General features: G+C 38.0%; 2 protein-coding genes and 1 pseudogene across 2 annotated transcripts; all 3 read left to right on the top strand.

Moving 5' to 3' along the window:
• The first annotated feature begins 8584 nt into the window (after positions 1–8584).
• LOC111231217 (aquaporin-1-like) lies at positions 8585–10115 on the top strand. The gene is made up of 4 exons (XM_022758255.1): positions 8585–8947; positions 9393–9551; positions 9737–9817; positions 9921–10115. The coding sequence occupies exons 1-4, from the start codon at positions 8585–8587 to the stop codon at positions 10113–10115; spliced, it is 798 nt and encodes a 265-aa protein (XP_022613976.1).
• Positions 10116–10336: 221 nt separating this feature from the next.
• LOC111231216 lies at positions 10337–12292 on the top strand (annotated as a pseudogene).
• Positions 12293–16726: 4434 nt separating this feature from the next.
• Positions 16727–24765, top strand: thoc1 (THO complex 1). Its single transcript, XM_022758161.1, has 21 exons — positions 16727–16791; positions 17017–17090; positions 17208–17268; positions 17379–17448; positions 18166–18284; positions 18380–18428; positions 18518–18613; positions 18770–18852; positions 18946–19019; positions 19152–19260; positions 19397–19531; positions 19924–20024; positions 20132–20198; positions 20528–20578; positions 20712–20782; positions 20974–21069; positions 23371–23436; positions 23530–23613; positions 23744–23891; positions 24016–24100; positions 24341–24765. The coding sequence occupies exons 1-21, from the start codon at positions 16744–16746 to the stop codon at positions 24616–24618; spliced, it is 1965 nt and encodes a 654-aa protein (XP_022613882.1). The 5' UTR covers positions 16727–16743; the 3' UTR covers positions 24619–24765.
• Positions 24766–24847: the final 82 nt, after the last annotated feature.

The raw sequence follows: 24847 nt of genomic DNA, 5'->3' as shown, positions 1-24847 counted from the left end.
TAAGGCATAAAATGTCATAAAAATGTCATAGTATAGTAAGGCATAAAATGTCATAAAAATGTCATAGTTTAGTAAGATATCAAATGTCATAAAAATGTCATAGTATAGTAAGGCATAAAAACGTCATAGTATAGTAAGGCATAAAATTTCATAAAAAAGTCATAGTATATTAAGGCATAAAATGTCATAAAAATATCATAGTTAAGTAAGGCATAAATTTTCATAAAAATGTCATAGTATAGTAAGGCATAAAAACGTGATAGTATACTAAGGCATAAAAACGTCTGGGTATAATAAGGCATAAAATGTTGTGAGAACACCATAGTATAGTAAGTCATAAAATGTCATAAAAATGTCATAGTATACTAAGGCATAAAATGTCATAAAAACATCATAGTTTTTTAAGGTATCAAATGTCACAAAAACGTCATAGTATAGTAAGGCATAAAAACGTCATATTATACTAAGGCATAAAATGTCATAAAAACGTCATAGTATAGTAAGGCCTAAAATGTCATAAAAATGTCATAGTTTAGCAAGTCATGAAATTTCATAAAAATGTCATAGTATAGTAAGGCATAAAATGTCATAGTATAGTAAGGCATAAAATGTCATAAAAATGTCACAGTATAGTAAGGCATAAAATGTCATAAAAATGTCATAGTTTAGTAACATATCAAATGTCATAAAAATATCATAGTATAGTAAGGCATAAAAACGTCATAGTATAGTAAGGCATAAAATTTCATAAAAATGTCATAGTATAGTAAGAAACAAAATGTCATACAAATGTCACAGTATAGTAAGGCATAAAATGTCATAAAAATATCATGGTTAAGTAAAGTATCAAATGTCATAAAAACATCATAGCATAGTAAGGTATAAAATGTCATTAAAATGTCATAGTATAGTAAGGCATAAAAACGTCATAGTATACTAAGGCATAAAAACGTCTGGGTATAATAAGGCATAAAATGTTGTGAGAACACCATAGTATAGTAAGTCATAAAATGTCATAGTATACTAAGGCATAAAATTTCATAAAAACGTCATAGTTTAGTAAGGTATCAAATGTCATAAAAATGTCATAGTATAGTAAGGCATAAAAACGTCATAGTATAGTAAGGCATAAAATTTCATAAAAATGTCATAGTATAGTAAGAAACAAAATGTCATACAAATGTCACAGTATAGTAAGGCATAAAATGTCATAAAAATATCATGGTTAAGTAAAGTATCAAATGTCATAAAAACATCATAGCATAGTAAGGTATAAAATGTCATTAAAATGTCATAGTATAGTAAGAAACAAAATGTCATACAAATGTCACAGTAGAGTAAGGCATAAAATGTCATAAAAATGTCATAGTATAGTAAGAAACAAAATGTCATACAAATGTCACAGTAGAGTAAGGCATAAAATGTCATAAAAATGTCATAGTATAGTAAGAAACAAAATGTCATACAAATGTCACAGTAGAGTAAGGCATAAAATGTCATAAAAATGTCATAGTATAGTAAGAAACAAAATGTCATACAAATGTCACAGTAGAGTAAGGCATAAAATGTCATAAAAATGTCATAGTATAGTAAGAAACAAAATGTCATACAAATGTCACAGTAGAGTAAGGCATAAAATGTCATAAAAATGTCATAGTATAGTAAGAAACAAAATGTCATACAAATGTCACAGTAGAGTAAGGCATAAAATGTCATAAAAATGTCATAGTATAGTAAGAAACAAAATGTCATACAAATGTCACAGTAGAGTAAGGCATAAAATGTCATAAAAATGTCATAGTATAGTAAGGCATAATACGTCATAGTATAGTAAGGCATAAAATGTTGTGAGAACACCATAGTATAGTAAGTCATAAAATGTCATTGTATACTAAGGCATAAAATTTCATAAAAACGTCATAGTTTAGTAAGGTATCAAATGTCATAAAAATGCCATAGTATAGTAAGGCATAAAAAGTCATAGTATACTAAGGCATAAAAACTTCATAGTATAGTGAGGCATAAAAACATCATAGTATACTAAGGCATAAAATGTCATTAGAACGTCAAAGTATAGTAAGGCATAAAATCTCATAAAAACGTCATAGTATAGTAAGAAATAAAATGTCACACAAATGTCACAGTATAGTAAGGCATAAAATGTCATAAAAATACCATGGTTTAGTAAGGTATCAAATTTCATAAAAATGTCATAGTATAGTAAGGCATAAAATTTCATGAAAATGTCACAGTATATTAAGGCATAAAATGTCATAAAAATGTCATAGTATAGTAAGGCATAAAATGTCATAAAAATGTCATAGTTTAGTAAGTCATAAAATTTCATAAAAATGTCATAGTATAGTAAGGCATAAAATGTCATAGTATAGTAAGGCATAAAATTTCATAAAAATGTCACAGTATATTAANCATAAAATGTCATAAAAATACCATGGTTTAGTAAGGTATCAAATTTCATAAAAATGTCATAGTATAGTAAGGCATAAAATTTCATGAAAATGTCACAGTATATTAAGGCATAAAATGTCATAAAAATGTCATAGTATAGTGAGGCATAAAATGTCATAAAAATGTCATAGTTTAGTAAGATATCAAATGTCATAAAAATGTCATAGTATAGTAAGGCATAAAATTTCATAAAAATGTTATAATATAGTAAGAAATAAAATGTCATACAAAAGTCACAGTATAGTAAGGCATAAAATTTCATGAAAATGTCATGGTTTAGTAAGGTATCAAATGTCATAAAAACATCATAGTATAGTAAGACATAAAAACATCATAGTTAGGTAAGGTATAAAATGTCATTAAAATGTCATAGTATAGTGAGGCATAAAAACATCATAGTATACTAAAGCATAAAATGTCATTAGAACATCAAAGTATAGTAAGGCATAAAATGTCATAAAAACGTCATAGTAGAGTAAGGCATAAAATGTCATAAAAATGTCATATTTTAGTAAGATATCAAATGTCATAAAAATGTTATAGTACAGTAAGGCATAAAATTTCATAAAAATGTCAAAGTATAGTAAGGCATAAAATGTCATAAAAATATCATAGTTTAGTAAGTCATAAAATTTCATAAAAATGTCATAGTATAGTAAGGCATAAAATGTCATAGTATAGTAAGGCATAAAATTTCATAAAAATGTCACAGTATATTAAAGCATAAAATGTCATAAAAACATCATAGTATAGTAAGGCATCAAATATCTTAAAAATGTCAAAATGTAGTCAGGAATGAAAACGTCTGGGTATAATAAGGCATAAAATGTTGGGATCACACCATAGTATAGTAAGGTATCAAATGTCTTAAAAACGTCATAGTATATTAAGGCATAAAAACGTCATAGAAATGTCACTGTATAGTAAGGCAAGGCAAGGCAAGCAAAGTTTTCATCAGAAAACTCGTAGACTAGTAGTCTAAATGAAAGCTACATGCTGAACAAATGGTGCATGATGCATTAACAAAGAAGAAGAAACACAACCAAATCACAGAAAATCAAACACAAAGCCTAAAGGCAAAGGGCAAAAGCTGCAGAGAGAGAGAGAGATCTATAGGAAGCTAGCTACTTCATGATTGTGTAAAGTGTGTAAAGTGTGTAAAATCGAAGAATTAACAGCACACATCAATGGCTGTTTATTAGTAGACAGAGAAATAAAGACACAATCCGTGATGAAAAAATGTCACCCCATATAAAAAAGAAAAAGATTGCAATCACGCTCAAATTATTTGACTGGTCTTTAAATTAGTATGGCCCTGTAATAAACAGGCCTATATTTTCAGTTAAGAAACACAAATGTTGATTTTTTTTTATTGGTTATATTAGTGAATATACCCACAATCAAAATTATTTATGTGGGCCTGATTAAATTTTAACTGGCAATCCTCCTCATCCCACATACACCTATACTTACACTTAAGGGTGCATGCCGATTCCAGTGTATCTCTGTAACTAAATAGCCTACAGAATTTACACGTGTGATGATTTAACAGCATTGTCAACTCTAACACACCATGACGGTGCAAATCCTTATCTAGTCTGGAATATTAGTCGAAATAGTGTTCCAAGCTACTCTGCTACACTTCCTATCTTGTGTTTTCTTTGTGCCGCCCAGCTCCTGCTGCTGATTGATGGATAGCTTCTCCCACTTGTTTTTTCAGCAGTTGGACCATCCAGTAGCAGGTTGCCAGGGCCAACTGCACAGATTGCTCTGACACACCCTCTCCCTGCTTCTCACTCACTCCCCCATGGGTCTGCTGGTCAGCTCATGCAGTTTGTCACTGGAAAAGGAAAGAAAAAGACTGAGTAGTGAACAGAGTCATACATAGGTTGCTAATGTGTCTTTGTTGTTGGTTTAGGGCAGAAAGGTAGGCAGATAAAGCATAGAGGTGACCCATTAGGGCACCTACTTATCCTAATGGAATTGTTGATTTGGTTTCAGCTAGCAAAAAGGCTAGAGGCAGTTGGCCACTCAACACATTTTAACAACTTTTAGATTCACTAGTACAGTATGCTGGGTCATATGCCAGCAGGTCACCCACTGCTTCCACTGGGGCCTCTGCACAGCACATACTGTACATGTGGGTTCACATGGCTGCGTGAGCATTGGATTGAACCATTATAAGCACCACTCCTCAACAAATTCCCTACTGGGCAGTCAACAGCTGGATCACTGGCGGGTGTTTTATCGCTACATTCAGAAAAGCGTGAAAAAATGCAGTGCTCTCTTTCACTTGAATGGAGCCAGTTCAGTGACATAGTGGGGGTGCAGAGGGCTCCAGCAGAAACATGCAGAACTGCAATGTGACATCATTTGGCAATCTAACAATGTTAAATGGCTGCATTTAAAGAGTTTGCTTTTATCCAAAGCGAGATACCATGAAAGGTGCTGGTCTAATGCTCAGAAGCAATTTGGGATTTGTTGTCTTGACCAAGGACACTTGAACATGTGGCTAGGAGGTGCTTATGATTACTATGATTAGTGGAGATGCAATCAACCCCAGTGGCTGGTTGGTAATATGAATGGCACAGTCTGGTTTTTACTAGATCATTGCAACAAAAGATAAGGTAGTTGCCACCATGATACCTTTACAGAGTTGTCAAATTCTGAGTATTGTAACCCACTGCTCTGTGTTTTGGCATCTGCTAAGCCTTCAAACTAATCTGTTACTCAAACTGGACATCCTGGATGATGTTTTATTCAGGTAGTCCACCAAATGACATTACTACCTCTTTGTCCCGCTCCTCCATTTTTGGAGATAATACAAAAAAAACACTATGATAGTATGTTTTGGCGCTGAATGCCAAACACTGGCAAATACAGGTTTGCACAAACTATCCAGACAACACAGTCTCAGTGCACTTTCATTGCCCATTAAGCAAAATTGATGGGTTTGCAAAAGTGGTGTCAGAAAAAAAATGGGCCCAACCTACTGTCCTGCTCAGTTACTTTATCCCTTGGCTTGTGTTGAGAACTGTGGCTTTCTTTAAGATGCACGTATGAGGGATTTTCATCCTGTCTTGCTGTTTCTGTTTTTCTCCATCCACCTGTTTTGTGGCATAAAGCCAAAACCTTCCTTCATATAGACCCAATGCAGTTTGACAAGAGGGGTGGGAGCGCCAGATTGTGATGGCTATTTTGATTCCATTTTTTTATCTACACCAACCAATGCAGGGTGAAATCATCACTGAAAATCACTGTTTTTCCAGAGAGCAGTTTTCTGTGAATCTCAGTATTATATAGTGCCTCTGAAAGGTTGCACAGCTGGCACACAGCCGGTTTTCAAAGAAGCAGGATTTTTCTCAGAATTTCAAGTCCACATTTCATGGCGTCTTTAATGGTTTGCTTTAGCTCCTCTTCTCTGCCGTGCACCTGTTAGGTCACAAAGATACTTTATATTAATATCATGTTATCTAATATATATATAACTAACATGAATCACATCTAGTCTGACAAATGAACAATGTACAATTTTGTAGCAGCAGTATTGATTCATCTTTGCTTATCAGTTATATGTGCTGTCCCTTACACAAACAGCTGATGTCATTGTGGGTGGTGACAGACCATGACCAGAAATATGCAATGGGAAATATGTGATGGGGATATAATATGTGATTAGGTGCCTGATTTAAGCAAAAGCACCAGAGTCTTTTTCCCATCAGTGCTCCTGTAATCTGTGGACTCAACTCCAGCTTGGAACTGGACTCTGAATAAACTGCTTGCGATGATCCAACAAATCCAAACTGGACTAACTGAACATCAGAAACACATTCATCCCCATTTCAACAATCTTCAATTCATTTTTGGATGTTTTTTTCTGTGGCCACACTTTGTGTATCTGCACTATGTTATGATGTTTTCACTCATTTTGAGCAACTAGAAGGGAAAACCTTTGAAGCTGTAGGTTCCATTTCACTCTGCTTAACAGACCCGCATACATATTAATTATATACTTGACTTGCCTCTACTTCTGCATGACTAAATACTCTGTGTTCATCCTATAATCTCTCAAGTTAAGTTAAAGTCTAACTCCCATGACAGGCCACGATAATAAACCAATGTGGCTCCACACAGTGGGGCTCTTCAGAACACCTGCATCGTGAGGTTATTTATGCCTCTGGAAGAGTAGATTTGGGGAATGAGTCGTGTTTGTATCTTATTTACATCTGAAAGGCAGCGGGGGGGATGGTAGGGGTCATCGTGGGTGATCGGAGGGCACTCATGTGATGAGGTGCTCCTGGGGTCTAAAACTGTCCTCAACCGGAGACAACGCTGGTCAGTTGAAAGTCTTCCTTCTCTCCAAGCAATCAACTGGTTGGAAATAAGTCACACCCACTTGATGAAATCATACCCAGCTGTGCACTGACTTGGTGGCCAATATGATAATCGCACTATAGCATAACCTCAGTTAGCCATCTCATATAGAATAGATTATTGTGTGAATGAAGAATATGTAGAGAGTTGATGCTCGTCCTCTGGGCTCTGACCTCTTCGCTCCCTACAAGGAAACTCCAGGTGCATAGCATGGAGCAGGGAGGGACGATGCCAACGTCTTTCCAAGGGGAATGTAGACTCAGAGAGAGCCCACAGGTGGATGCTGGGGTGGAGGTGGGGGTTATGAAATGCTCTCCAGTAGAGTAGTACAGTATCAGATACACATGTGCCAATGGGGAAAAAAACAGCGGGGATTTTTTTTCTGCAATAAGTGAAATGTTAGTTGACAGTTTGCTGCAGTAGTGAGTTGGCAGGGCCACAGAGCTGCTCCTGCTCACAGGGTTAGAAAGCGTAACCTTTGTCCTCCCTGTCAGTTTTCCACGTGGTTACTCCTCCTCCATCCTGCTCCTCCGACAACATGAATCTTATACACTCCCAGTTATGCTGTCATCTCTATAATGTCTGCAAATGCTACTGTACATATAGTCAAAACTGCAATATATTTGTTGTGTGGTTTTAAATATTTGGAAATCTCAATCAAATTTCAGATTTTTTATCTGACAATAGATAGAGACCAAAAACTGAATAAAAGTCTGGTGTAAGGTGCAAGTAAAACTACATTTGTTAGAAAAAGAAAAATGTGGATGTGTTCTTCTTTTGGAACGAGGCATTGTGGCCCAAGTCAAAGGTGACGCTTTGACGGGCTTCTTTTTCTTTCTTTTGACAAGAAGACAAGAAGCACTGTGATCCTTTGACCTGCCAGCTCTTCCACACAGAAAAGAAGAATGAGAGACTGGTTTCCTTGGCGTGAATTCAAAAGGTCCCATTTCCTTCACATGACATGTGACTGATTTTAACTTCAGTGCAGCCCGCCCTGCAATGACACACGCTCAGAATAGATTAAGTAGAGTGGAAGATAGGAAAACCATTTCCACAGACTTTTGACTGGGAGTGTCCTTCACACATCTGATGGATGTCCTTCACACCTTTAATATTTCACGTGACTGGAATTTAGATAAATATTGAAAATATAGCCCTTAATTTTAAGATGTATTGCTTTTTTTTTAATTCCTGGATAATTTGGAATTTATATTTTAAATTTTATATTAGAGCAATAATAAAAAAATACAATTTTATAATTGACTCAACCATGGAATAGATTATGCGTCCAAGCTGTATGTGTTATACTGGACTTAAACCGTCACCTTTTCCTTTTTTTAACCAATTTAACCTATACTTTATTTGAACATGTTTTCTTAATCATCCATTTCAACACCTCATCTGACATGATGTAACAGTTTGCTTTGGTCTTAAATGAGCTGTGAACGACAGCGAACGCAGCTATGCCTTCTGTTAAACTGGAAAAGTACCGAACAGAGCAGGAGACGTGGAGGTCACTCTCACTGGCTGAAATGCGTATCTCTCAGCTGTTTCTAATCAGGCCTGATTCTTCAAAGCCACACACACACACACACACACACACACACACACACACACACTTGATGAGCGTCACTCATGATGTTTTCAGTTGGGCTGCTGGTGGAACCAAATCTCTGCTTGTGCCACAATCTTGGTGTATCATTCAAATACTGCTTGTTAGCATAAGGTCATCCAAGTGGCCATGTCAGAAATTAAAACGTGGGCATTTTGGAGGGCAGCTCTTGCTGAGGCTCTGGGAATGATCATCTTTATCTTCATCGGCCTCTCAGCGGCAATAGGTGACAAAAATAACACCTACCCTGACCAGGAGATAAAAGTGGCATTTGCCTTTGGTTTGGCCATTGCCACATTAGCCCAGTGTATAGGTCACATTAGTGGTGCCCACCTGAATCCTGCCATCACCCTGGGCATCCTGTCCAGCTGCCAGATCAGTGTCCTCAGAGCCTTTTTCTATATCGTAGCTCAGATTTTAGGAGCAGTGGCTGGCAGTGCCATTGTGTATGGTATTAGGCCAGAAACCACAGATTCTCTTGGTGTTAACAAGGTAAGGTGGAACCCATGTGCTTCTAATTTTTCCTGAGTAATGCTTGTCTCAATGAGTGACATTTAGTATTCCTATTTGAGAGGCATTTGGGGAATTGCCTCCAGTCTGACCTAGTTTTCTGTAAAAGCCAGACAACTCATTGTCTGAAGTTTTGTGTTCTCCTCTCTAAGACCTCAACTGCTGGAGATAAGTTGTTCAATTTTAAATGTCATTTTAAATTATCACTGGTTTGTAGCTGCCATCCAACAAACAGGGCCTTCTCTTTTCAGGGAGTGTTTATAGGATAACTTGTTTGTATTGTTTTGTTGGATTTTTTTTTTTTTTTTTTGGTTGTTTCTTAAAGGATATTTCTTCTTCAAGTGTTGCAGAAACTGAAGTAAAAGAATCCCTTAAGCAAAATTGTTCATGCACAAAGAGGTGAAAAAAGTGTTTTTCTTCTTTGCAGCTAAATGGAATCAGCCCAGGTCAAGGATATGTCATAGAATTCCTGCTCACCCTCCAGCTGGTCCTGTGTGTGCTCGCAGTCACTGACAAAAGGCGTGATGTCAGTGGATACGCACCTCTGGCTATCGGACTGTCTGTGGGGTTGGGACACCTTGCTGGGGTAAGTACATCAAAACATTCCTTCATTTCCCCTTTCATTAGTTTGGTAGATGGTTTCCCCATCTCGCCGTGGCCCGATACAATGGATTTGCGTAGGATGAACCTGGCTGTAAATCAGGCTTGCATGTAATCTGCTGCTGTGTAGCTAGAGAGCCAAGTGGTGTTTTCCTCTGATATGGTTTACAGATCCGCTACACAGGATGCGGTATCAACCCAGCTCGATCCTTTGGGCCTGCAATCATACTGGAATCTTTTGATGATCAATGGGTATTTATGGTTGAGATGTTTATCAGATATTTTTCCAAGTGTTGTATTCATGACTCATTCTTCTTGAAACAGGGATGTGTCTGTCCTGTTATTTGTTTTTCAGGTATACTGGGCAGGACCAATGAGTGCTGGTGTGGTGGCAGCTCTTCTTTATAATTATCTACTGGCACCTAGAGACGAGCCCTTGAGTGAAAAAGCAAGGGTGTTATTCTGCAGTGGCTCATCACCGGAAAATGAAACCCAGGAGCCCCTTCTGGAGAACACTAGAGATGCAAAATGGTCAAAGGAGCCAGTCTAAATGGAAATTACTACTGTATACTGCTGCTTATTTGTGTCAAATAAAATGCTTTTTCAACACGAGTTTCATCGTCTCTATGATGCTCAAATGTGTGACAAGAAATCTTTTGTCCTGCTTCATCTTCTCTTCTGTCCTCCCATCTGCACACAAACCTCTTCTCTATGAATCCTGAAGTATGTGACACATTGGGTTTTGACACACCAAACACATTTGAAGCCAACATGACAGATATAAACATTTTTAAAAAAGGAGGGTTTTGGAGGGCTGTGGCATCTCAGATATTTTTGGAAAAGATATTGAGGAGAGGGTTGCGCCGGAGCTGAAGGTTTCACTGGCCATCGCCACTCTGGTTCAGAGTTTGGGGGCACATCAGTGTAGCAAACCTGAACCCTGCAGTCACCTTGGCGCTGCTGGTCAGCTTCCAGATCAGACCGCTGAGATGTGTGTGTGTGTGTGTGCGTGCGTGCTACATCCTGGCTCAGATGCTTGGAGCAGTTGCCACAAGTGCTTTTGAGAATGGATATAGCCCCAGTGAATTGCTTGGTCCTTGGGTTATCCTTGTCCATTTGTTTTCTTTCATTTCACAGGAAAGTGCTCTTAAAAAACACTTTGTCATCGAGTTCCTTGCCACCCTTCAGCTTATTGTGTGTGTGATAGCTGTGACTGATAAGCGAGTGATGTTAAAGACTTTTACGCCGCTGGCTATTGGGCTGTCAGTGGGACTCGGGTACTTTGCAGCTGCATCTGAGTGAATCACAATCCTATAATTCTGAAATCTGTGGTTGAATTTTTCAGCAGTTTTGACAAAATCAACTGTAGATTAATCCTGACTAATCCTGAAATCTCTCATTTCAGGAGGACCTTTAGTTATTTTAGGAGGCAGATTTACTTTCTTTGATACAGCGCTCACAACCGAGCAAGGACAGACACAGAGAGTTCATTTTAATAACAGCGGGTGGACAAAATGAAAGCACTACTCAATAAGAGTACTAAATAACAATTTGGTGAAGCTTTTTGTCAAAGGGTCCTGATATTTTTTATCTGTCTATCTGTAGTGTAGTAAAGCAAATATCCTGTTCAGTCTGTATTGGTGAGGGTCCACTGCTTCTCTTTGCCAATATGGCTTTCCTGTGTTTAGAAAAGTGGTGGAAATGATTCAGGACTTTCTCTCTGCTACATTACGTAATTTTGCAGTGTTGTGCGGCTGATGTGCTAGCGGCTCAGGAAGCGGGCACTACAGTTGCAAAGGCATGTGTCATAGAAGGCTGAAAACAAATTAGCACCGTCAACTTTGAGAAGTGGCTGGAAATCACTGTTTTTATAAGTGTGTTTTCCTGGAAACATAAGGCCACTTGCAGAGAGGTACAAATCGGTCACTGCCCAGATCGCAGGTGCCAAAACTAAACACGCAATATAGCCATGGAAGAATTAGAGATATACAGTATAACATGGTATAAAAATGATGTATTTTGGTGAATCAGCACATCTGAAAGTATCGCCTAAACTACTACAACTACAACTGCATGGCTACTGTATTGTGAGGGGTTTCTGTCATTGGCATACTGCAAGTATCTATTTTACAAACTGATTATGTAGGAATGGCTTGCACTTGTAAATGGATATTCCCAAACTGCTAACATGAACAATTCCATTCCAGGATAAGAATTTGTTGAATAACCTGATAGGCCTAACATGTTGCCATTTACAGATAAGTTTCACTGGATGTGGTACTAATCCTGCTCGCTCCTTTGGACCAGTTTTGATACGTAAAGGAATACAGAACACCTGGGTAATGTGAGCACACATTTTGAAACTTTTTTTTTTTTTACCCAACTCTCTCAATCAATCCAATGATCTCTGCTTTCATTCCAGGCATGTGGAGGAATAGCAGCAACTATATATAATACAATTCTGTATCCACGAACACCAAACTCCAGAATGCGCAGGATCGTCCTGCTTCATGGTGCAGAAGATGAAGCTGAAAATAAAATATCCATGCAACATTTTCGCTTTCCTGTCTGTCGCCACACTGATAAACAGCAAATATGCTTTAAAATGGGTATTGATTGTATTTTTAGTTTTGTAGTGAGTGTCAGATATATCATGTTTTTTTAAACCAAGGATTATCTTATAATAACGATCCTTTCTCATTTTTTAAACCGCAGAGTTCAAACTAAGGTTAACATATCCCTGTTTACATTGTGCAATCGCCAGAATAACACAATGTTTATACAGTATATATATAGATATAGATATATCTATATATATATCTATATCTATATCTATATCTATAGATATAGATATATATATCTATATCTATATATATATGTATATTTAGATCTGGATGACCTTGCCATTAGTTTCTCTATAATGTATTGCATACTGTGTACAGTGTTATTTTGTTCAGCGTTTGGCGACAGTCCAAAAAAATCTCTCTGCAGTAAAACAACACAAGGATGTGGATCAGGTAATTGCACATGAAAGCACTGTAAATTCTTCATAAGAAAAAGCATGATTAGACAAGATGTGGCCATCATGGAGATTTCCTGTTTGGCTGTGTCACAAGAATGTCCTCCTTCCATCTACGCAAGCGGCCCGTCTCACATCCCGTTTTATGACTTATGAGTATATTTGATGGTCCACACACACCCTGGGCTAATCATTGAATAACCATCAAGTGACTTTAAGCTCAACTGCAGAACATTTCCCAACAGAAAGCCGGCATTCTGAGGGCAATCGAGCCAAGGTTGTTTAAGTAGATGTTAGTTATTGTTAGCTAAGAACCAATCAGGGGCAGGATCACCGCTGTGGTTGGATGCACATCCCCTCATTGAACGTTGCTATTATTCTGCTCTGTGTGAGATGATCATTAACAAAATGTCTGCATTCCAAATATTTTTACAATGTCCTGTGAGGGAGTAAAGCTGTAGCCTACGTTTTTGTCCTACTGTCAGGTCCAACTTCCACTTATTGCCACACAGCTAGGCAGGTGATGGAAAATCACTCTGATATACTGTATGTGTAACACAAACTTAAACACAACATGAGGCGTAAATTCAACAGACCGACGTGATGGTATGAGCATGGGGAGGAAGCTATACGAATCTACAGAGCCTGCAAAAATCAACATGTTTCATTATATTTAATCGCAATGACTGGAACAATCTGATTAAAAATATTTATCTACATTCCGACTATACATCATTCCCTATGGCTCACCTCCCTTTAAGGAGGAATATTGCTTTGCTCCGGTGTATGTTCCTGCACATCTGTCAATTAGGCTCCTCATAAACCTGCTACGGTGCCCTGCGCTTTTAAATTTATCCATGAATGATCGCCGTGCTGATGGGATTATCTCACTTATATGACATGACACTTCTTCACATGATTTTTTATGGTGGATTCTCAGAGGCCAATCATGTGACGGCAGCCAATCTGAAATCTCCCTCCTTTGTGTGCTTAACCTCGGAGGTCATAGCATTGTGTTTGGCCTCTTGTTTTGAAGTTTGTCCTCAACAACATGGACAATGCTCTTTTTGTTGCCCCTCAGTCATTTTGTCTGAGAGTGTCCTTCATCAAATTATTTGCCTCTCATGTTGAATTTGATTATTCCATGATTTGGCATGGGAGTGTGTTCAGTAGTCCTCTCATTCTGTTTAACTAGACAAAATAAACAAGTGGGAATGGAGGCCATAACCTGATTTTGAACTGATTTCAGAGTGACAGTAAGTTAACAGTAATGACCGACATGAAAATATGGACTATTCAATACACATTTGTGTAATAGAAAACCAACGTCCTTTCTTTACGCTTTACAAATTAAGAGTAATAATTTAAGTGATAAGGCTGATAAGGTAATATTCTATTTACTATAATATATATATATAAGTATTGTCTGAATAGTGTTGTCCAAAAACGATTAAAAACATTAATGAGTCACACTGTGCCTTTATTACAGTGGAGAGAGCTCTGTTGTTTATTCTAATCCAGTCCCACATACACCATAATGCTGCAGTAATTACTCACTTTACCACCAAATGTGAATTATTCTGCAGCCAATCTCCAAGACACTGCGTACTCTTGTTTGAATAACGTTTGCTAAAAACTACAGATGCCTGCTGTGTTCCACCATCTTGGAAAATTATGTAGCCTTTTTTTTTTTTTTTTTTTGAAGTCTTGTGACCTGTTTTTAAAGGTTAATGTATTTACTAGGAACAAAGGGAGGGATTTGTTGTCAGAAAGAAAAATGTATAATATTGCCTGCCATGCCCTTTAAAGGGATATACACTGGGTTTCTTGTCCCCAGCAAATATAACTCCAACTTGCAGACTAATTGCTTTTAAACACAATTTTGACCCCACCACTAGCCCTCTTCACCCTGTCTACACATACTGAGCCTATACTGACTGATGCCGGGCTCCTATCTGCACCCTGAGAGTTACTCACCACGCTCACTCCCTTTCTGTTTTTCATCAGTTCTGTGTCAGAAGGGCTGGGGCCCGCGGGGAGATGGATGGGATTTCTGGTGAATTGTGTGTGGCAAACTCTGTGCTCGGAAACCACGGTGCCAATCAAAACTGCAGAGTAAAACAGTTCTCACTTCCCTTTTTGTGACCCCAGCGATCACACAGTGCTGAGGAAAATGATCCCTCTTTCTACATGACAGTACTGACCTACATTCTAATAGCTTTAGTGTTTAAAAAGCACAACACCTTTAGGGTCAGTTAACAGCCTTTGTAACTGCATGGCTATAAACACTTGTCAGAGGGTGAATGGTCCCACTACTACAAACTACTTCAGAGGTCCTGACCCGTGAACTTGCTGGTAAACACAGATCAAAACAGGCCAAAGTCTTCACATTGGCTTCTGTTAAACTCACAGGCACAGTCCATGATTCAAATGTAAACCAGAGGGTTGCTCCACCACCAAAATCCAAACAAGGGTTTGGAACCTGCTTTCACTCTCAAATGATTAACAGGTTGCTTTTGATGCTCAGACTAAAACTTGGCAACAACAAAATGAATATTATTAATATTTTATGATGTTTTTAAAGGTTTTGTAAATACAGCATAAAAACAGGCTTATATTTTCAATTTACCCTACAAAATAATGGTTGAATCAATCAATTATGTGCATAGACCTTGAGTTTATGTAATCAAAATTTACAAATTCGACCTTTAATGACTGACATAACAGTGTAATGCCCCATTGGTTTTTATGTGCTGTGTGACATTGTTGAACAGTAGATCCCATCAAAGAATTATTGCCCTGCAGCTCAGTAGTTGTACTTTAAATTGCAGCTACGCCCACTACACATGGAAATGCACACTGACAAACACAAAGGCAAAAACTTAAATATGACTGCTGTGACCACTGTGAAGACTTCTCATAAAAACTAAATGCCACAAATGACCTTGAGCCCATCCCTAACTGGATCCCTAACTATTAAGGACACATAGGCCTACAGTGTAACTGATAATTAATTAGTAAAAGACAAAACCTTTTTTTTTTTTTTTTACTTTTTCAAGTTTTGAAAACAAATCTATAACATGGAGACAATAAGAGAAACAGAGATGTTATGTCAAGTGGGTTTTCAGTAGGTGCATGTTCATATAAAGTAAAATGCTGCAGGGATTATCATCAGGAAAGGGTGGATTTCAGGTTTATCCTGCCATGGGTACAGACCTCACACACACATACACACACACACACACCACTCACTACACAACACACACACACACACACACACACACACACACACCTCTTAGTATTTCATGAGAGCAAACAGAACAGTGTAGAAGTGTGCAATACTGCCACCCTCTGGATTTAGGCCTGCATGCTTATATTCACTCTGTTGCTCACACTGCAGTTATGTCAATGATTAACAATTACACCACCATCTTGATTTTTTCCATTTAAATTAATGAATGAATCTTAATTTTTCCAAAATATATTCTCCCCCATCTCACTCAGATCTTTCAAGGAGAGCCAAGTGAAGTGGTTCAGTTGTAACCCTCAATATCACAAAATACAGACATGTTTGAGTGATATTACCCAGCCTCCTCAAGCTTTTCCCTGCACATCCAAGATATCACAGTTTCAAACACTTTTGATTTTGAAGAAAGCATGTTTTTGAGGGATGCTATTTAACACTTTATTCCAGTGCATCAGGAGTTTTGTACTTTTGCCAGGTTACAGTCTAACTAGTGCTAGAACTGTTTGACAGTTAGTTAGATAATCTAAATCCTCAAAGCAAAGAAGCTGGGCTTCTGGATTTCTGCTCATATAAAAATCAGTGGTAGGTGGCACCTGCATTAGGTCCGATCTAGTAGCTGAACAACTCAATGCATTTGTCAAAGCAGATTAAACGTTTGCAGCTACGACTGAGTTGTAGCAATAAAAACAATAAATTAAAAAAAACGCATACAAATATAAAATAAACCTTTAGCTGTTTATGTATAGAGATAACGTGTTCATGTTTGTATATCCTTGTTCCTTTTTCTTTCTGTCTTTATATTTTTTATACACAGTTTAAACTCTGTGTCGGAGAGCTCCTGAATGCACCCATCCCAACAGCGGAAGAAACCGGAAAGACTTCAGTGTCAGTTCCGGTTTCAAATGTGCAAAGATGTCGCCGTCCTCATTTAATTTTGTCGAGGCTAAAGACAAATTTACGGTGAGAACTCACTGAATTGTCTTTCCTTATTAAAATACGTGTTATTACATATCGCCTGTCGTGATTTAAATCATAGTTAGTTGGCACGCTTGTTGCTGTAATTCAAAGCTTATTCTCGTACTGTATCATATCAGGTAGCAGATGCTAGCTAAGCTAACATAAACGTTCTCTAACGATATATTTTCCCTCTTAAATGTTTTCTCCTTCTCTCCCACACACCTACAGGCTTCTGCCAGATTTGCCCTAACAAGTAAAACCAGCAAACCTTTGATAAACGCTTTCAATCAGATCCCCGGCAAGTAAGTAATGTTTTTTAGCCTCTGTAGTCACAGGTAAATAATAAGTAATCTCCTTAATTACTTCAGTTATCATGTCATGCATGTGTAGCAATCACTTGTTTTTCTCCTATGTTACAGTGAAACGGAAAAGAAAACCACACTTGACCAAGCTCTGAGGAGTGTTCTTGGTGATCAGATTGTAAGTGAATTAGTGTCTGTTTACTTCAAGTTCGTTCAGTAAACCTCATTAATTTAATCGGAGTCATGATGGAGCACGAAAGCATGAAATTATAATTTTTTTATCTGCAGATTGAGCATAAGGCGAGCTGTGATGACTACCTGTCTCTGATCTACCTGAGCATTGACGCCGTTACAGAGGGTATGCTACTCATCCAGTTGACTTAAAAATGGCAGATGGTGTTACATTACACACAGGATCCCTACATTTAAATAAAGACTTGAATCAGCTGACATTCATGTCCCAATGAAAGATGAATAATTGCTGCATACCACATACTCTGCATGCTCCTAAATAAAATAATAGAAAGTATGATGTGTTCAATAAAAAATGAAATCGAGACACTAAAAGCTGCCTATACAAAACCTGTAGTCACAAATGCCATCATTAAGAGAGTCCTTTAAAAACTGATGTATTTTGGGTTACAGCAGATCAGTGAATCCTCACAGAAATCACACTGCACAACCAAATTAAGAACACAGCATAATTCGTGTTTGTAAGGCCTTACTTATTTGTAACTTTTTAATAACTTATAAAAGTGCTCATATTTGCCTATCTAGATACGTCTTCATTGTAGCACTGTGCATGTTCTAATGTGTGGCTGGAGGTTGAGCTAATGTTGTTGTCATGATATGACACAGTCTTCTGACGACAAACAAACTGATTGGTTTTTCACTCAACCTCCAGGTTTGCAAACACTGTTTATTATTGAGTGTTTGTAAAGCATTTATTTCTAAGCCTGAACTGCAATAGTGTTTTAGTGTCTTAAGTCTTAGGAGCGAAGTCTCTTACTGCACCCAAAGCTTAAGATTTGTGGTAACCAAGCTTTTGCCACCCTGTTCCCCTCTTTCCATGCAGGTATCTGCTCTGCTACCACACCTTTCCTTCTGCTGGGAGATGTACTGGACTGCCTTCCTCTTGACCAGTGTGACAAAATATTCTCTTTTGTCGAGGAGAATGTCTCCACCTGGAAGTCGGTAAATAAGCTAAAACCTCTCCGTAAAGGTTGTTGAAATTATTTGTACAACATAATTTAGATCACGTGATCACTATGTTCTCTTCCTTTCCCTAGAACTCCTTTTACACTGCTGGGAAGAACTACTTGTTGAGGATGTGTAATGGTAAAGATTATATCTCACACTTGTTGATCAACTAGACATTAATGTTTAAAAGACATAACTGTTTGTAACACACCTCTCCACCTGTGTAGACCTTTTGAGGAGGCTGTCCAAATCTCAGAATACAGTGTTCTGTGGGCGAATCCAGCTTTTCCTGGCACGCCTGTTCCCTTTGTCTGAGAAATCAGGTAAGAACAGCAACATCTGTATGTTGTCTTGAAATAAACAAGACTGCAACAACCCTCTCAGAGATGCAGTTTACAAAAATAGTCCATTATGTCTGGCAACCATGCTAATGCTTCTCTTATTATGTGCATGTTCTGTTCTGTTTGTGGTTTTTCCAGGTCTCAATCTACAGAGCCAGTTTAATCTGGACAATATAACAGTGTTCAATAAAAATGAACAAGAAAGTACTCTCGGCCAGAAGGTAAAATGACAACACCTGGTAATGATTGTGAGTATTATGAATTTAATCTAAAATAATGAACTTGAATTATGTTTTATGGTTCCATGTTTATAGCACACAGAAGAAAAGGAAGAAGGTATGGAGGTGGAGGAAGGAGAAATGGGGGAGGATGATACTCCTGCACCATGGTAAGTTCAAGTCTTTCTCTAGAATACGCAATAAAGTTTGTCCATGTGTTTTTTTTTTTAATTTATTTAAATGACACTTTGGCTTGCACCTATGTTTAAGTTTATTCAAAATGAATCAAATTTTATTTTCAGCTCCATTCCGATTGACTACAACTTGTACAGGAAGTTCTGGACACTGCAGGACTACTTCAGAAACCCTGTGCAGTGCTACGATAAATTCTCTTGGATGACATTCCTTAAGGTAGAACGCTTGACCACAAGAGCAGAGAGAATTTTTCTCTTTTGCTGCTCATTTGTCAGATCATAATGAACACCAAAGCAGATGTTAGAAAAATAACGACTCACTGCTAATTTGAACCCCTGTTTGTCCTGCTCAGTACTCAGATGAGACGCTGGCAGTATTCAAGAGCTACAAGCTGGATGACATGCAGGCCTCTAAGAGGAAACTGGAGGAGCTTAGAGCATCTGATGGAGAGCATGTCTACTTTGCTAAGTTCCTCACAAGTGAGAAGGTGAGAGAAAGATTTTTACCCTTGGAATTATTTGCAGTTTGTGTTATTGTTTTATTCAGCTTTGAGATTGTTTAAGGGCTGGATGACGTCTGAATCCACTTCTTTCAACACAGCCTACTGCTTAATGTTTTATTTGTAGAAAACTAATAGTAGTTTTGTGAATCTCCAACAACAATATCAGTAACACAAACTTCATTAAATGAACACAGGTTTGCAAAAAAAAAAAAACATAAATTTTCCTGCCATGGATAAGACTATTTCCATGTTTTACTTTTATTACACTATTGCGCCGGTGTTACATGTGTACACTTGTATTTACATGTAAAGAAGGTTAGTCTCGCACAAACATGGGTTGGTTTGACATTCCTGCATCTTTTTTTTTGTCTCCTCAGCTGATGGATTTGCAGCTCAGTGACAGCAATTTCAGGCGACACATTCTACTTCAGTACCTCATTCTCTTCCAGTACTTGAAGGGTCAGGTCAAATTCAAAAGGTGAAGCATTCCTCTGACCTTGTAGGACATTTTCATTTATGTGGAAAAAAAAAACCATCCATCCATTGTTGGGGCTTCATATTTTGTACGTCTTTGTGCTTGTACAGCTCCAGCTCTGTTCTGAATGATGACCAGACTACATGGATAGAGGAGACAACTAAACTGGTTTATCAGGTTAGTCTTAAATCTTATTGACATAGATCATTGACACTAATAGCTACTGTAATCCATAAATAAGCCTCACTGTCTTCTCATTACCATACTTGTTTTTATGTTAAGACTTATTTGGATTATAGACTTACAGTAGGTAGTAAGTAGAATCACCACACTGAAATCAGGAAAATCATTTTTCCACTTACCCACCAGCAGTATGTATCCATGCTGATAACATTGGTTGGATTTGGTGAGATATCTGCCATTAAGACTGGTTTCCTTTTTTCTGGCATCGTGTCCAGAGAGAGAGAAAAGCAAACCTGTGAAAATCTGTGTCTGTTCTGTTGTAGCTGCTGAGAGAAATCCCTCCTGATGGAGACAAGTTTGCCACCATGGTTGAGGTAAGCCATGTTCTGATGGCAAGTCTGATATTAGATATTAAATGAGCTTTTCTGTACACACTCACAATCTGTAAAGTTTGTAGTTAGAGTTCTCCATACACCAGTTACACTAGAAATGTGTTGTTTTTGACAGCATATCCTCAACACAGAGGAGAACTGGAATGTCTGGAAAAATGAGGGATGCCCAAGCTTTGTGAAAGAAAGGTACAGCAACTTAGAGCTCAAACTAAGTTATGGCAGATAATTATTTTATAATTTGAATATATATATATATATATATATATTCCTTATATTGTTTTCTTATTGTTTTATTTATTGATTAATCTGAATGTGCTGTGTGAGCTTTGGGCTCTCATGTCAAAATGACAGTTGGTTCCACTTCCACTATTTAACAGGACGGTAGATGACAAACCCAAAAGACCGACCAGGAAAAGACAAGCACCAGAAGACTTCCTGGGAAAAGGGCCGGACCGCAAGATCTTCATGGGAAAGTATGTGATCTAATACAGCTGAGATGAGTAGTGCAAAGGGGAGAGAGGTGTTTTTATGCCTCTGTGCCAGCAACAGCTGTGGCTGGAGCCATTATGTTTTTGGGTTGTCTGTCCATCTGTCAGTCTGTACGTACGTCCCACTCTCGGGGGAAGGGGAGGTGATGGTGCAGAATCTGTGTAGGTGGCGGAGCAGCACCTCAGTTGTTTCTCAGCTTATCCCAGAATACTTTTACTATCCGAAAAATAGCTTGTCCCTGTAAATGAGTTTGAAAGCTTCTCTTTACTCAGTTACCTGAATGTTAACTAGAAAATGTAGTTAAACTAGTCGTGTTTACTCCCAGCACAGAGTCTGCAGTTTACACAGGCGCAATGCATAGCAGTCATCATCACAGGGAGACCAAACAAAGAAGTAGTTGTCCAGTGAAATATCAGCATTCCAGACTTAATTCTTCCAGACTTAATTCACAAATTATACTTAGTGTGGTTGATCCTAATTATTGTTTCGTTATATGGAAGAAGGGGGACAAAGCATCGTACTGGTTGTTTCCCAGTGAGCTCCGATAAACTTTACAAATATCACAAAGCAACTGGAACTGGAACTGAAATATTTCAACAATGATCAGATGCATTGCCATGAAATTTTGACATTCATGTTGCTATTAAGATTAAACTTAAAATTTGTCCATTATTTTGATTTATCATCCAATATCTGCAAAACTAATGAGAATCCAATCAGCCTCAGCTGCACTTTGTTTAGTGCTTATTATGAAATGTTAACACACACTGTCTATATTTATCCATCTTTAAAACGAGCAGTATGACCTCACAGAGCTGCACGCACCTTCTATTATGTTTTTGTATGAATGGGAACATTTCACTTTCTCCCACTCACATTATCCTCTGCTATTTACACTACCATTATTAGAGTGACACGCTGTGAGCAGAGCTGGACGTGGACCAGCACACAGCGCAGCACATACAACACACACACATGTACCACATCCTGTGTGCGGCAGATGAAGCAGGTGCTTTGACAGATAAGGACAAAGGTTTTGAAACGGAACAACAGGTTTCTCTCCTCCTCCTTCCGTCTCTCTGCCCATATAACCAGTGATTGTCTTTCTACACTTGTGAGGACCCTCATTTAGATAATGCTTTTCCTAACCATCACAACTAAATTTCTAACCAAGACTTAACCTTTAAACAGTATTTTGAAGTTGTGATGACGTCCAAAATGTTCTCACAGCGCAGAAAAATCGTCACTGTGGTTTAAAAATGAAATTAATGATCACAAAGATAACAGTATAGATCCACAAACAGATTTAATTTAAAGAAGAGCAAATGACCCAGATTTTTGTTTTCTGCAGACACACTGAAAGTCTGAAAATCTAAAGATTCACATTAACCCTGCAGTTATGTTTTTGCAAAAAGCGGTTCAAAAAAATCACAAGTGATGTTGCATAATACTTGTCAGTGTGTTTCTGCGCTGCAATTTCCAGACGTCACCTGTCAGTCGAACAGCGTGAGGGGTGCTGCAGCTTCTTTTTCTTCACAGCTGCTCTTGTCTTTCTCTGTTCAGCCGTAGTGGCTAATGATGCTCATAATATCTAAAGCAGTTCCTCATCTGTTTACTTCATGTATGCATGTATTTTGGAAATGTGAAGCAAGCTGTGGAGTGGCAGTAGCAGAGAGCTGCCACAGAAAGTGGGAGAGGGTTGGTTCCCCCAAATTAGAAAAATTGTACTACTGATTGTTCATTTTGTACAAGGTTGTTGTATGAATTGAAGCATTTAAGTCAATAAGGTTTATGTGAGTTATTTTCTGTAGCTGCTGCTGCAACTAAAAAATACTTCATTTTCATTAATATTAATGTGATGAAAAAGATGAAAATTATTGTTTAATGTGGACAAACATCACCTGTTACACTATGCAGAAAACAAGCAACGCAGTGCCATTAATTAAACTGAGCAGTCATGTCACCACATTTATATAAGCTGCCAATGTGTTTTCACTTTGCTGTAAAACATTAAATGTCAACAAAATAACTTAACTATATTAGAAATGTGTCCACTGAAGAACAGACTCTGTCCTTGTGAAACAAATCCTGTGAACATTGAGACCACTAAAAGCTGTGACTGAGCCCTAGCACAATTGAATAATGGTGCAGGTTTATACAGTGTTCACACTCACACAGTGATTAAAACAGTCCAGCTATTGAACCCAATAGACAAAAATGTCCGGAGCAGTTAAATCTACTTCCATAAATTAAGCTCTTTCATGTTTTTGTTTTTTTTTTGTTAGTGATGAGCTGACTCGGCTGTGGAACCTGAACCAGGACAACATGGAAGCCTGCAAGTCAGACAGCAGGTGAGTGGTTCAGAAAACAAGGCAGCAGTTCCCATCTACAATCACATTCACTTTTTTGTATAAATCGTTCTTTCTTAACCTGGTGTTTTTCAGAGAGTTCATGCCATCACTGGATGAATTCTTTGCAGAAGCCATAGAACAGGCCGACCCTGCTAACATGGTGGAGGAGGAGTACAAGTAAGTTTGCCCTGTCGCGTGTCCTTTCAGAACTTTTCAAAGTCAGTTTGCAAGAACAAAATCCTGTAAAAGTCCAGGAACTTTAAGGGGCCTCTATTATTCTTTTGTTTCTTCCTGTAAATCTCTTCAGGGTTGTACGGAACCCAAACTATGGCTGGCGCGCTCTGAGGCTCCTGTCCAGGAGAAGTCCACACTTCTTTCAACCGACTAACCAGAAGTTCAAGAGCCTGGCAGACTATCTAGATAGCATGGTCAGCAAACTGGCCAAAGAACTGCCGGTGAGGATTTTTTTAAAGAAAAAAAAAAACAGTATCATCACTCTAAAAAAAAATCTGCATTCTGCATAATGCCTAACTGTTGACAAACACTAATATCCTATTTTTTTTCTTTCCTTACATGCAGAAGGATATCCCTTCTGAAGAGATCAAGACAGGAGAAGAGGATGATGACGATAATGGAGACAATCTTCTCAAAGACAGCAATGACAGTGAGTTTGAATTGTCACTCGTTCAACATAACTGCTCAATCTCGGTCACATCTACCTTTACACTCATTTTCACACGCATCTACAGCTAAACATCAAAACAAGCTTCAACCCAGCTTGACCTCTGTACCTTTTAGGTCCTTGTTACGATAATTAAATCACCTCATCTACCAAGTATCCGCTCATTTCCATCCTTTGTAGATCGAGTCTATTTTTATCCTCCCTATTGTGTTTTTCTTTTAGGTCCGAGCATACAGAGCAAGCTGGTGACAAACCAGCAGATGGATGACATTGCAGCCAAACTGGGCGCTCAGTGGAAGATGCTGGCTTCTCATTTGGAAATGAAGGCGGCAGAGTTGCGAGAGATCGAAACAGATAGTGAAGATGTTGACATGCAGGCCAAACTGCTGCTTGTAGCCTGGCAGGACAGAGAGGGAACACAAGCCACTGTGGAGAGCCTGATCACAGCTCTTAATGCTGCAGGATTCTCTCAGATTGCAGATGGCCTCAATGAGGCTTAAAGTAGGCCATTTGTTACTTAAATCAGTACCTCCATTACCACATCCTTTTTAATACCAAAAACAATTGGTGACTAAAATTTTTGTATGTAGTTCAAGTTGAAAGCCCTGTTTTTTCACTGTAGAAAATCCAATAAATGTTTTTTTTCTAATAAAACATTTAGTAGACCGTTCATTATCACATTCTCACACAAAAGAAGCCCACATTTTGGTATAACAGTTTATTTTCACC

This window comes from Seriola dumerili, unplaced genomic scaffold (assembly GCF_002260705.1).
Source record: "Seriola dumerili isolate Sdu_G_001 unplaced genomic scaffold, Sdu_1.0 BDQW01000291.1, whole genome shotgun sequence".
Classification (NCBI taxonomy): Eukaryota; Metazoa; Chordata; class Actinopteri; order Carangiformes; family Carangidae; genus Seriola; species Seriola dumerili.
Note: the sequence above shows the minus strand (reverse complement) of the source record. Positions and strands in the feature narration are given on the sequence as shown.

Excerpts from the sequence above, each read along its gene's own strand:
- thoc1 (XM_022758161.1), top strand. The coding sequence starts at position 16,744 with ATGTCGCCGTCCTCATTTAATTTTGTCGAGGCTAAAGACAAATTTACG. Across the intron at positions 18,429-18,517 it reads CTTGTTGAGGATGTGTAATG|ACCTTTTGAGGAGGCTGTCC; the intron begins GTAAAGATTATA and ends CCACCTGTGTAG. Across the intron at positions 18,853-18,945 it reads AAAGTACTCTCGGCCAGAAG|CACACAGAAGAAAAGGAAGA; the intron begins GTAAAATGACAA and ends CCATGTTTATAG.
- LOC111231217 (XM_022758255.1), top strand. The coding sequence starts at position 8,585 with ATGTCAGAAATTAAAACGTGGGCATTTTGGAGGGCAGCTCTTGCTGAG. Across the intron at positions 8,948-9,392 it reads ATTCTCTTGGTGTTAACAAG|CTAAATGGAATCAGCCCAGG; the intron begins GTAAGGTGGAAC and ends TCTTCTTTGCAG. Across the intron at positions 9,552-9,736 it reads GGTTGGGACACCTTGCTGGG|ATCCGCTACACAGGATGCGG; the intron begins GTAAGTACATCA and ends TATGGTTTACAG.